The sequence below is a fragment of the Perissodus microlepis genome, chromosome 16, assembly GCF_051167445.1.
Source record: "Perissodus microlepis isolate ML-2025 ecotype Zambia chromosome 16, ASM5116744v1, whole genome shotgun sequence".
Classification (NCBI taxonomy): Eukaryota; Metazoa; Chordata; class Actinopteri; order Cichliformes; family Cichlidae; genus Perissodus; species Perissodus microlepis.
The window spans coordinates 10236229-10250194 of NC_140476.1; the positions used below are offsets into that span (position 1 = coordinate 10236229).

Below are 13966 nucleotides of genomic sequence, written 5' to 3' on the forward strand. Positions count from 1 at the left end.
CAGCACTCTGAGTGGGGAAAAAATGGGTGTTTTTCAGCGGGGAAAGCTGCAGTCTGAGAATTTTTTTAGGGATCTGCATACGCAGCAAAGCTCATATTACAAGTGCTGTTTGAATCCATCATTATTTCTTCATGAAACATTGAGTTCACACAAGTAGACAGAGACAGGCCTCTCATTTTTAGCTTGTGGTCTCCAGTTTTACTGGATGAAATGACAGCTGTGGTGAACATTTTCATCAGCTGCAGCAAGCTGGTTAATTTAAGAGCAGCTGCATGAGTTGGTAGGAAATACTGCTTTTAAATATTTCTAGCTGGCTTATTTAGAAGAAAAAAAAGGTCACTCTAAAGGATTCTCCCGTTATTTGTTGCATACACGAATAACAGGTTTAGTGCAAAACAACCAAAGACTGTATATAAAGATGGATGTAGCCAAACTTTATGTTAGCGAGCGGTTTGTGGTGGTTTAAAGCCTTGAGTTTCCATCTGAATCTTTTAAAACCAAAAGATGTCATTAACGGAAAAACTGAAATACCAGTTGAATGTATTTTTGTACAACTGAGTGCTGAACAAGTGAGGCGTAGATCTAAATGAGAACCCAAAGACACTGAATGCTCGTAAGGTAACAATTTATATGCCACAAGGTTACCAAATCCTTAAGCATACTTTGCTTTACTCTAAATGAGACTTAAAAGTATATAATGATGAACCAAATTAAATTAAAAAAAAGATGTATTAAAATCATAAATGAAAATCTGATGAGTCCACCTCCTTCTAGCTATTAAAAAATGCAACTTTGAGCTACTTCTACACTGGCTTCAGTTGTAATAAGTAGCTTATTAACCCTTCATATGTCATGCTTTCACTGTATGGTAATTCTTAAAGAGCGCTTTATATAGCACGTCTCAGTCACCCATTCATACAAGCTCTCTTTTTACACCTAAGAACTTCACATACATTCACACTCAGATGAGCACATTTGAAGCACCTCAAAGTTCAGTATCTTGCCCAAGGATACTTTGGCATGCGGAGCAGTAAAGTCAATTTTTCATTTTTGACTCAGGCCAGGAGTTAATATCTATATTAAATTTTGAACCACAGATCTATTTAGACTGTGGTTCAGATTTTTGAAGAAAAACTTTTATGAACGCACATTCTCATTATGCCTAACATATGAAAATATAACATTTAAATATATTTTATTGCAAGTGAAACTGGGAGGAACTGTTGGGATTTATTATATAACTTTTAAAACCATTAAACACTGTCCTCACTGCTATACTTAAAAATCCGTATAGCTACCATCTATAATTATCAATATTAATTCAACATTTATTAACACATAGAACACGTAGAACACACTATCCCATGCAGTTTAATCTCCCTTAACTCAGAATAAATTGATTATTAAATTGATTATTATTGTTGTATTATTTATAGTTTTCTGTTGCATTGTGGGTGCTTCTGCTTGCACATGTAGGTGCAAATGTTATGTCATGTTCTTGTATTTCTATAGCACTTTTCTAGCCTTACTAACCACTCTAAGCACTTTTAAATAGAAGTCACACTTTAACCATACATTCATACAGCTATACACTTGAAGCACTTTATCTGCCTCACATCCACGGTCAATTTGGAAGCACTAGTTAACCTAACATGCATGTCTATGGACTGTGTGAGTAAGCCAGACTGCCCAGCAGACATCTACACACACACGCAGGCATGACGCGTACAATTTCACAGTTTCAAGATTCCCTAAAACCAATCGTTTTCCTTGATTTGACCTACACTGGTGGATCTAAAATCCATCTGAATGGATACAACATCAGTTTAAAAAGATCAGTGTGAAGTTTTACAATATTTAATTTTGTGTATTTTGGGCCACTTGATGAAAAGCCATTGAGATTTGACATTCAGAATATATGTATGTATGGTTAAGTGAAAAGGTGCGATGTACCAAATATCACAAGTATCACTAGCTTGGGTAGGATTAGTCTTGGTTTCTTACATTTACCATTTTTTATTTATACAGATAAATGTTCTGTATCTTTTTTTTCTTTGCCTTGGAAACGGCAAAAATTAGCCATCCTCAGCTCTCTTGACAGTTTCCCTCTGGCTATCGAACTAGAGCTTGACATCCTCTAGTTGAACGTGTGAAGAAATCCAAAGCTGGACACCTGCCATACCTGGTGACAGGGTTTAAGCTATGATTGTATCATCATTGTTCAGATGAAGGACTCAGCTTTTCAAGCAATAAACTGCCTTTAGAATCAAACCTTAATCAGTGTCTGTGAAAGACTTACAATCCTGGATATTGGTGGTGCTGCTACGGGACCATTTTCTTTGCATGTGGATCACGGATTGTGCCTTTAAAACTGGCTTCAGATAACAGTTAAATGACTGGTAAGAATTATATTTTCCACAGTGCAGCAGTTTAGATGAGAGGTATAAACAAAGAGATGATGTGTTCCCTACTGAGACAGCTCCCCTGATAGGTGGTGGTGTGATATCTTACTTAAAGCAGCCTCTCTCTTATTGTCTTTTGTTTTCTTTTGAAGAGAGATTAAAGAATCTCTTATGCCATTTGATATTTCAGTGGGATGGTGCTACTACTGAGCAGCATTGTGCAGGTTTTGTGTGGTGGGTGTTGGAAATTGATTCAAATACTGCTTATCAAAATCCACGAGGGACTGAGCCGTTCACTGCATCCAGAGGTTTGTGGGTAATATACAGCGACTTGTCCAGGCAGAGATGCGGCTTGTTTATTTTTTGCTCCATATCTCTGATTTCATTTCAGTGTGCCTGTATGAGCGCGTCACGTGCGGCATCTGGACTTTGTCACGCTTATGGTGATGTTCATGATATCAATCTGTTCTCTCCCAGGTGTACACCAGATATGGGAAATGCTACACTTTTAATGGCAACAAGACTACATCCAGGAAAACCAAGCAGGGTGGAATGGGAAATGGGCTGGAGATCATGTTGGATATTCAGCAGGATGAGTATCTGCCAATCTGGAGAGAGACAAGTAAGCTTCAGAACTATTTGCCTATTGTAATCCTATCCTGTGCAATGCTGTGACATACCCTCTGCTGCAGTTTAAATCAATAACCGCCTGCATCTATTTGTCTTGGTCATGTACTGTAAATAATGCATTTCCTGATTGTTTTGCTCCACCTGCAAATGTGATTTGTAAAAGGGAATTCCTAAACACAGTACACTTCCTTTGATTTGTGTATGCATTGTACTTGTCATATAAAATTAATCCCTACGGGCCTATTTTTTAAACATGACTGATAAATGATTTGCGGTTAACATCAAACCGAGCCCTAGCTGTCAGATGAGGCAGCCATCTGAAATTCCCTTGTATTTTCTCTTTGCAACGATCCGTGCTCCGTTTCATCCTGATGAGAAGATGAGACATCCCTGGAGGCCGGCATCCGTGTTCAGATCCACAGTCAGGACGAGCCTCCTTACATCCACCAGCTGGGCTTCGGTGTCTCTCCGGGCTTCCAGACCTTTGTTTCCTGTCAGGAGCAGAGGGTAGGTCGTCTTCATCTTAGCGCACCATCCCTGCCCCCGCTGACCCGCTACCACCACCCACCACCAGATTACTGTTCTCCCAGCAACCCCGGTGGCTCAGACTGGGTCTAATAAATCTTTGTGTGCTTAGCTGACCTACCTGCCTCAGCCCTGGGGGAACTGCCGCTCCACCAGCAAAGAGAAGTTCCCAGGATACGACACATACAGCATCAGTGCCTGTCGCCTGCTCTGCGAGACCAACGAGGTCCTACGAGTGTGCAACTGCAGAATGGTGCACATGCCCGGTAAGATCAGCCCCTACATTATCTTTACACAGAGCGGCACATGTTTCAGGGGGAAAGAGGATTGTGTGCATCATTTCAAATGGACACACAATAGTAATTCATTCTCTGACATGTTGTATAAGGTGCCAAACTGTGAACCGTAATGACTAAATGTATGATTGGAACTTAAAATAGTCATTCCAGGTCATGAAATGGCACACAACAACGATATGCGGAGGAAAAAATACTAATCAGAGTTGGTATTTTCAAGTATTTCCTTCTGTTTTTAAAATTGTTCGCCTTGTTGACCTGCTGTAATTGAAAAGCCAGTCTGCCCAGTATTTGCCTGAGATTTGATGAACCATTGTGCAAAACAAGTCATAATTTTTGGCCCACTTGAATCACTCCAGCATAGATATAATTTGGACTGCACATGCCTGACCTTGATGCTTGATATCTGGAGTGGTATGCTCTTCTCTGCTGCCAGCACTTTGGCTACAGGCACATCAGACTAAAGTCTCAATGAGGTTTGGATACTTTTGCTCATCCATCTCCATCTGTCCTGGAATTGTTCTGTTGTCCTCCCACAGCCATTATTAATTAATATGATTGATTATTATTACTGGTATTGGTCCTGTTTGGTTTCTACTGGTAGGTTGCTTACAAACTGCCCTTAGTACTGCTGCTTGTATTGAATTATTTGGTTATTTACTTACATCATGACATATTGCCTAAGGAGCACGTATCTAATTTAAACTCGGTCTTGACTTTAATGAAGCACAAATTAAAATAAAGCTTTGTTATTTTTGTGTATGATTTTGTCTCTTTTTTTATCAACATTAAAGAAAAGAGAAAAAATTCCTGAATGTGTATGTCACTCAGAAATAGCTTAATTTAGAACTACTGTTAGTGTTTTAAGCCAATAACAAGAGTCTAAAGCCAAATTAAGTTATCTGCATAACTACATAGTTCCATAGTGCAATTTTCTTTGCTTCTTTGCAATTTTTCTTTTCTCTGTTAAGCACCCCTATACATCAATTGCAGACAGCTTCTGTTGAATGGGATTGATAGGAAGTGGCCAGAGTTAGCAGTTCATCTTGTAATTAGTTGTTTCACACAACACTTTGGCACTGGAGGGAAAGCAGACCATGAATGGATGTACAAAACCTACAAATTTTTGAGACATGATGTAAAAATAGGTCTATCAGGAAACCGAGAACACTGGTTAGTAATATGTCACCATTTGAGCAGTTTTCCTCCCAGTGTGAGGATATGTCATAGAGTTGAGTACCAGAAACACAAAATGAGCTCTCTGGACTTATTCAGAGTGTGCGTCATCATGGCTAAAGAGCAGGAAGTCACAGAGCTGAGTCACTGGATGCTGGCTGTTTGATGTGTCTAGCAAGTAGGCATGCTGAGAGTGGTCACATTTAAAGTTAAGACAAGAAACTTATCATGTATTCTTTTTCATTTCCACGTGCAGCTGACATTCAGAAACCGATTAAATAAACAAGTATGAGACAGCTGATTCGAGGCCGATCTGATTCATCACATTTTTTGACAGAGCGATGCTGTGGTTATCAGCCTACACATTTACATAGCAGTCACACATTTTAATCTTGGATTTGCAGACTGAAATGGCAAGACCAAAGCGGTGGTCTGATCTCGGAGAGATTGCGTGCCTTAAAGGAACTTGCTATGTCATGATTTGGGAGGAACCTGGTTATAATTGTTCCAGAAACATTTGCATTTGCATTTGCATACACTCTGTACTCTGAAAACCCAGCAGATGAGAAATCCACAGGAAAAAAAAGTGCCTACAGAAAACTGTAATATACTTGGATAACACTGAGAAAACAGCTTTTTCAATTATTTATTGGATGCAATATTCTCCTGTTGGAATAGTAAGCATAGAGGCTGTGTTAGGACACTTGCAGGGTCTTTTTTTCATTTGTTTTTTATTTTTTTCGTATACTTTTTCTATTCAGAATTTTCAGTAGGATTTCAATCAGGTCTTTTTAAAACTTTAAACCTTAAACACTATGAGTTTCCCAGCTCCTGAGGCAGTAAAATAGCCCCCAAATCAAAACATTTCCACTACCATGCTTCACAGCTGGTATGAGGTTCTGACCTCTTTTGGTCTGTGCTAAAAACGTCTGCTGTCTCTGCGGCCAAGCAGCTCTATCTTTGAATCGTTTCTCTGCCACACAGGCCTGTTATTTGCTTATATGTTCATTGACAAAAGCCTTTTCCTGGCAAACCCCCCAGATTCTCAGATTCATTTCAGGTTTAATTTGTGGAATATGCGGTTGTAGACGCATGCACTGACACTCGCAGCTGCAAAAGCTCCCTTTAATGACATTTTGCGGTTCTTAGACAGTCCTGGATAAATCGTTTGAAATCTCCACAGTTTGGTGCACATTGGAATTTCAAATGCTGCACTCAGCAGCATTTTTTTTCCAAAGGCCTCGGAGAGCTCTTTAGATCTTGGCATGATGACACTACACACATCATTGGCAAAGACAACACCTGGCTGTCAGTGTCAGAGGTTTAAATAACACAGGTTGTACCTGTCACTCTCTGAGGTGTATCTAATCTTTGGCACCAAATCTGGAGCCCCGAATTTCTGCTGTAATAAATGCAGCGCGTGCTTACTTTTCTCACGTGGCTATTTTATTAATTTTAATAAATAATTAAAATGGGAATTAATATGCATTATATCGCCCTTTGTAATGTTAAATGTTTGGCCATCCAAATATGTAAAAAAGCAAAGAATATCCACATGAAGTCTACTTTTTTTAAACTGCCAGAATAGCCCATATATGCAATTTAATGAATGACAACAGCAAAAGGGGTGCCAGAAAAGGGAAATCTTTAAATCAGTGAACAGGAAGGACAGAGCAGAGGTGGTTAGAAAAACCAGCAGAATCACATTGCTTTCTGTGGTGATGTATCACATCAGATATGATATTTATTATGTCAGAAATAATAAATGTAGAAGCTTTTCCAGGCCATTTTCTCTCAGAAGAGGCAGATGAGAGCTTTGCAAAGGTAGCGGCTAGCTCGCATTAGTTCACTGCACTTATCAATAATGAATAACATTTATTGTTGCTTGATAATTTAATTCTGGGGTTGCTGGTTCAAAACTCATAAGGGAAGCTGAGGCGGTCCAGTGAACACACCCTGCTGTATCACTGAAAAATAAACAAACATGGCCACCATCTGTTGCATTTTGAGGTGGTCAAGTCGTGGCCAATTTTAAACCTCACGACTTTTGAACTGTGAACCGTAGAAGCAAAATTGTGTTTTGCTTGGATCTGTGTTAATATTTTAGTCTTTCAGTCTACTTCTATATTTAGAGGACCTCCCAAAAAAGCTATTAAGTTGTTCTTGATGTGACGACAGGACTGCTTTTGCTTTCAAAGTCAGAACGTCTGAAAAAATAAAATACACAAGGCAGTTAAAAGGATAATGTTTAATAATGAATAAAATTTAATGACGTTTTTTGATATTTCTGCTCCTGGAAAAGAGAGGCATATCTGTGAAAGTGTGTATAAACACACTCCTCAGATCATCAGATGTAATTTTGCTTCCTGTTAATGAACATTTCTTAGCGTCTGGGAAGGAGAATTCCACAAAACATTAACCCCATGAACATTTCACAGACAGACAAACACACCTCTGCTAATTAATTGTGCTGCTGATGAATACCTGTCATTAATGGCCTGGGCAGCATGTTTTTCTGCCAGGAAGTGACTCATTGATTGGTTTTTAAAGACTTTCTAAATATGCCTCGCGGGTGGAGCCAGCATGCTCCATTTCTCAGTGCAATCAAGGACAGACTTCCAAGATGGCCCAGACTCCGTGGATGGAAGTCATCCTTTGTGTGCCTGCCTTCATTTGGAGATGAATGATAAGCTGTGGAGTGTTGTTCACAGCCACGCTTCCTCATTGCAGCAGACACGGGTCACTGATCATTTTGTTTCTGATTGATCAGACTCATTTTCTGTTCTCCTTTGCAGGAACCGCAGATATCTGCCCTCCCAGTAAAATCAACTGTGTTGACAAAGCGCTTGGTAAGAAACAATCTCCCTTCATTTCTTTTCTCATTATAATAGACTCCCCCGAAGGGAAATGGAAACACAATCAGTAAATATGATAAGGATTTTTTTCCCCCTGTATTACAAATACCTGGAGGTAGACTGGGTTTTAAAATGACTTTTCCTCATTGTGATTTAGTCACTTTAGAGCTTGATGACTGTTCTGCTTCCATTGTTGAACTCTTAATATGAAAACCCCTTCATTCCTGCATATCTGGACCCCTCAGCCTTGCCCCTGCAGCAGATACTGAACCTTGATTTCAAAGTAAAAGAGTATTCCAGTAAAAGAAAGCCTTTTTTTTTTATTGCCATAGTGGACATAAGTACAATTATCATGTATCAGCCAAATAAGCCAGAAATTTAATTAAGTCTCTCTCACTGAACTCATACCCAGCTTAAAACATGGCTGAATGAAATTCTAGATATAGCTCGCAAGAATGGACCATATTCATGGGGGTCATATTCCTGAATCAGACAGTACTAATAGATTCAGCCCCCATGAAAGGTAATACATTAAGATGTAATTTATATATTTATATTATAAAGATGTTTTGTTCCCACATCAGACAAATGATGTATGCCACCATGCTCCTGCATACAAATAACCTAATTGTTTGAGTTATAAAATTCATAAATCATCAAATTATAATTACTGCTTTCAGTGCCTCCCGTACCCATTTTTGTCTGGACTGAATGCATTTACAATTTAAAGAGACAGGCTGGGAAAAGCTATTTACTCTCCTGCATGCACTGTGATGCTTTAAAGTCAGGACTATAAAAATGTATTTGCCAGTGTGCAAGCATTTCATACCTTCATGTTAATTAGGCCTAATGTAGCCCTTCTTCACCATTTATTCTCTAAGTGGATATTGCCACAGGATTACTGGAAACACCATTACTATAGTCACTGTCTCTTAGGTAATTTGATTAGACTAACAGATAGTTTTGTTAAGATGTTTAGACAATGAGTCGTGTGAAAATGGCCAGCTGCCATCTTCTCTTTGCAAAATTCATTTTAAGTGGACTGAGGCAAAGTGGAAAAATTGTTCCGTGATTATAAGAATCAAAACTTGAAATTCTGGTTCGGTAAACATGGACACTGCATCCTGCTTAGCTTTAAACATGTAGCTCTGATAGCACGGGGGTGCTTTAGCGCCTATGGAGTTGGCAGCTTGAGCATTTGGAAAGGTGCCGTCAATACTGAAAGGTAAATAAGACTTTAAAGCAACATGTGCTCCCAATCAGATGATTTCTTGCACCTTTCAGCAAGACAATGTTAAACTGGATACAGCATTTATTATAATAGGATGGTAAACATGACTTTGTGTCAACTTTATAGAGACATGTTGCTTCAATCAAATTTAGAATGAGCTAATATTTCATTTAAAATGGTACATTTTCTCTATTTAAACATCTCAAATGTCTTCTGTGTTCTACTGTGAATAAAATATAGGTTTATGAGATTTCAAATCATTGTGTTCTGTTTTTATTTACATTTTATACAGTGTCCCAACTTTTGGGGTGTTATGTTGTAAAAGCTATGATGTCTTTTGTCTGTCTTCCCACAGACAAAAGACATCTGTGTTAGGATAAATGATTATAAAACAAAGCACAGTGTGCTTTGTTTTATTCACATGTTAAAACGCAGCTTCTAAATTTCTCTGACTGGTCAGTAAGACTAATAAAGTGCAATGTTATTGCGAGTCTGAGCAGTCTGACAACACGCCTAAAATTCAGAGTGTGACTAAAACAGTGTGTAAACACGATGGCAGAATCATGCTAATATGTTTTTTTCATCAGATTTAGAAATCCATGTATATGCAGCATCCGCATTTAATAATCTCGGCTATTGTGGATTTTTATGCACATGCACAAGCCTCATTTCCACTCCTATCTTTATCCATGGAGAGGGTGTGGGCATGCCCTTATTTCCTCATTGTATACAAATTTGCACCTGAAATTATTAGATGTTTGAATTAAGCCGGCAGCTAATAGGGAGCTCACATGTACCAGCGTGAAACTGAGACGCTCACCGGAGGAGAGGAAATGGAAATCTCAGTTCTGGAATCACAGACACACGACCAGGGAAAGGGATAAAAAAGGAAGGAAAAAAGCGAGCAAGAACAAATGTATGGATGCTCTTAGCTCTGTAAATTCAGAGTAAAAGGACCCTGGCAGAGGGCGAGGAGCAGGACGAGCACACTTGTAGCTGTTATATATAATAATATCTATAAAATACTAGATACATTTATAATAATAATGAAACAAAATACATTTGATTTAAAAAAAAAAAAAGAACGCTAGATGAAATCTGTGGGTTTTTTATTCTACAGTGTGAAATACACGTGACGTCCACAGATTTTTATGCAAATTCTTCCAGTTTACACATCAGCACTTCAATGGATGCCTTTTGTACATGCATCTTTTTTACATCCAGCCTCAATAAAACATTATGTACGATCTGGGCTTTTCACAGTGACATCACTGGAATGAATTGTACTAATGGATTTTTTTTCTCCCACATAGCTGGTAGTTTTCAGTATTTACTTACACAAAAAGGCAAAAGGTTAATTGAATTAACTGTAACTTTGTATCAGTGTTTACAAACCACCAACAAGCTGCAAAATATCTTCTTCTTCTTCTTCATCGGATGCTCCCTTCTGTCACACCAACTGTCTGCAGCTTCTCTGTTGTCTTCCTCTTTTCCTCCTCCTCTTGCTCCATCTTCAGCATCCTTTGTCCATTATATCCACTATATCCCTCTTCTGCACATGCTCAAACCATCTCAACCTTGCCTCTCTAACAGTGTCTCCAAAGTTGTCCCTCTGATTTACTTATTGCTAATTCTGTCTCTACTGGAAATGAAAAACATTAGAATTCAACAAACTACTGAAAACAATTCTGTAGTTAAACTACTAATTTAATTATATGTAGCCTCTAGCACGTCCTGTACAGTTGGGAGAAATATTAGCAAAGAGAAGTTTGCATGGCACGAGATTAATATGATTAAACAATGCTTAGTGGTGGCACAATGTGTTGCTCTACCCAGTAAAGCATAAAAACAAGCCTATTCATCCATATCAGCCAGTATATACAAGTATATGTTGTACTGCATTAGCACACAAGTGCGCTTAGTCTTACTGAGTGTAACAATTTGACTCTGGCAAAACAAAACTGCACAAATGAATCAAATAGTGATTTATAAAGCAAGAACAAAGCTGTACATAATGATAGTTACCACCTGGTATCTGTGTTGCGGATCTCTTTTCTGAGGTGAAGTGAAACTGACCCAGTCTGTGTCTATTAAACAGCACCGCTGCCATTTTGTGTTGCAGCACAGCTACAGAAGAATAGCGGGGACATCTGTCCATGTGAAACGCCCTGTAATCTCACCCGCTACGGTAAAGAGCTCTCCATGGTCAAAATCCCCAGCAAGGGCTCAGCTCGCTATCTCTCCAGGAAATACGACAAGTCGGAGGACTACATCAGGTACGGCAGGGAACCTTCAGCAGGACCTAACACACTTATGAGCAGTGATGTGGTGCTCAGTGCTACTGCCATAAACAATGACCTCCAGGCTGCAATCACTGACAGACCCACGCCCATAAAAATAAACAAAACTCAATTATATTTTGTACAGTATTAGAAAACTGCTCGTTGTGCAGTAGTGTGTAGATGTATGAGCATCTTCCTTTTTATTTAATCTGACAATGTGAAATATTTATTGTAGTATAAGATTCTAAGTTTGTTGCTGGTATTGCTGCTGTCTGTATGTTAAAGACTAAAGGTGACCTCGGCTGCTTTTTGGTTTTTCTCTCATGTACAGTTATGATTTTAAAAAAAAGAAAGAAAGAAAGAAAGAGAGAAGACCACCTGTCAGTTCTTTTACATATCAGGACATAATAAAAATCATCTGGTTCTTAACTGGCCTTAAAATTAGATAAATAACACTCATATGAACAACAACACTTTGGATATCCGGATATTATATTATTATTATTATTATTTTGATAATATCCTGATGTATAAAATCTTTGAATTGACAAACCTTAAATATATACATTTTCCAAAAATGTATGTATTGTTACAATTGTTACAGTTTTTTAAACATGGCTAGAGTTTGAAGCAATGACGTCAGTGTATTTGCCTGTAATCACTCACATTCAGACAGTTACTTTGGGGTCTTTATGATGTCAATAAGAGCCAATGTCCATAAAACAGACATCCCAGGCTCTCTGCTCTGCCTGTGAGACCAGCCGCTGTTCCAACCTTTAGTTTTGGAAGGGCAGCCAATCGATCAAATCAAAACACGGAGCTGTAAATAAACATGTTTAGCCTCTGTTCCGCAGTATCTTATATAGATCATTTGCTAATATTTAAATTATAAGTAATTCATTGCCGTTCCTCTCAGTGCCTAATTGTTGGGGATGTGTAGAAAGTAAACATGGCTAAACGAATGCGCGTATGATGCCTCACTACATTTAATATTACCAGCTTTTCTAAATCCGCAGACATCGGGGACGTGGCAGTGACTAAGCATGCCGTCAGCGCACGTTCAGCTCGTCTCAGTTAAACCCTGTAACACCTCATTATCTCGCAAGCGCTGGTTAGATCTGTGTAAAGCGCTGAAGGCCTGGCAGTTAACAGTGAGCATAAAGATGACTTGATTTTTTTCTTCTTTTTTTTAGACTATGTTATATTTCTACCAGTGAATTTCACTGTTCTCTATGGTATTCACACTGTTTTTCCAGAGACAACTTCCTGGTCTTGGATATCTTCTTCGAAGCTCTGAACTATGAAACGATTGAGCAGAAGAAGGCATACGATGTTGCAGGTTTATTGGGTAAGTAATTTCTGTCTCTTTTTTCCTCTATTTTCAGAATATGAAATGCTCTCGCTGGAGCCGAGTGAAAGCTGTTTTTATTGCAGCGCTGCTTAGTTTTCATTATCATTAGCAGAAAATGGGAGCAGATTGGGTATTGTGTCCGCTGGGCCTCTCCTTCACTACTTAAGTCCTTTCTTTTCAGGTGACATTGGTGGACAGATGGGTTTATTCATCGGAGCCAGCATCCTGACAGTCTTAGAAATACTGGATTATATCTATGAGGTACAATGTGCATGCAAGTCCGCACGTATCAGCCAATCACAATATGAAACCAGACCTGCGGTAGCTGCGGTATAATTAGCGATAATTAACAGTTATTGTCCCGCTGGTTTTCAGAAACCAACCAACAGTCACTATTTATAAAACACATTAGTGCTTCATTGTTGCCTCTAATTGTCATCCTTCCAAATGTAACCACTGAGCATGTCAGTATGTTCTTCTGAGACAAAATCACCTGAAATTTTAAGGAGAGGCCTTGCAGTACGAATCTTATCACTTATTATGCATGTGAGAAGTTTTATTTGATTCCCAGGCAGGAGAAACTAATATCCGCTCAGGTCGGTGCTGAGGACATGGTACTAACGCTGATCATGAAATGAACTCCTGCCTCATCTGTATCCCCTTTAAGCTTTACACCCAGCTGCCTGCTGACTGCCAAACATGTATGAATAAAGCAAAATCAGAGGCAGGGATTGTAATGCAGACGTCATGTCAGATGAACCCTTCACACCGCTGCGTGTCTTGTCTCATTCCTTCATCTGTTCTCTTTCACCCTGCCTGCCGCTGTGGTCTCGGTGAAACCAGGTGATCAAGCACCGGCTACAGCGTCTGCTGAGGCCGCAGAAAGAGGAGAAGAAGAACAAGCAGCAGGCCAGCACTGTTGCAACAGTGGGTCTAGAGGAAATGAAAGCAAAGGTACAGCACATGGTGCAATGTAACAAATGATGCTTACAGTGGTTTCATGCCGAGTGTACAACTTCTCCTGCAGCACTGTAACTGCATTAGAAAACAACAAAAGAGTGAGTAAGGGAGAAGCAAATTAATATTTTTCCCCCCCACTCCTAAAACAATAAAGAGTGTAATGTTCCTAATTAGTCCTAACCACTGCGCAAAGCACATCCTCCCCCAGAGTTCATATTAGCTCTTGCACAACTTTATTTGGAAGTTGCTCATTTCTGT

At 39.0% G+C, this 13966-nt stretch overlaps 1 protein-coding gene across 1 annotated transcript in view; it reads left to right on the forward strand.

Annotated features, from left to right (window-relative positions):
- Window positions 1-13966, forward strand: part of asic4a (acid-sensing (proton-gated) ion channel family member 4a) — a 96695-nt gene that overhangs the window by 77562 nt on the left and 5167 nt on the right. The window contains exons 2-9 of the mRNA XM_084954562.1: window positions 2880-3024; window positions 3412-3539; window positions 3670-3823; window positions 7825-7878; window positions 11238-11391; window positions 12654-12745; window positions 12930-13009; window positions 13592-13702. Coding sequence (XP_084810688.1) covers window positions 2880-3024; window positions 3412-3539; window positions 3670-3823; window positions 7825-7878; window positions 11238-11391; window positions 12654-12745; window positions 12930-13009; window positions 13592-13702 — 918 coding nt within the window. The remainder of the gene's footprint in view (window positions 1-2879; window positions 3025-3411; window positions 3540-3669; window positions 3824-7824; window positions 7879-11237; window positions 11392-12653; window positions 12746-12929; window positions 13010-13591; window positions 13703-13966) is intronic.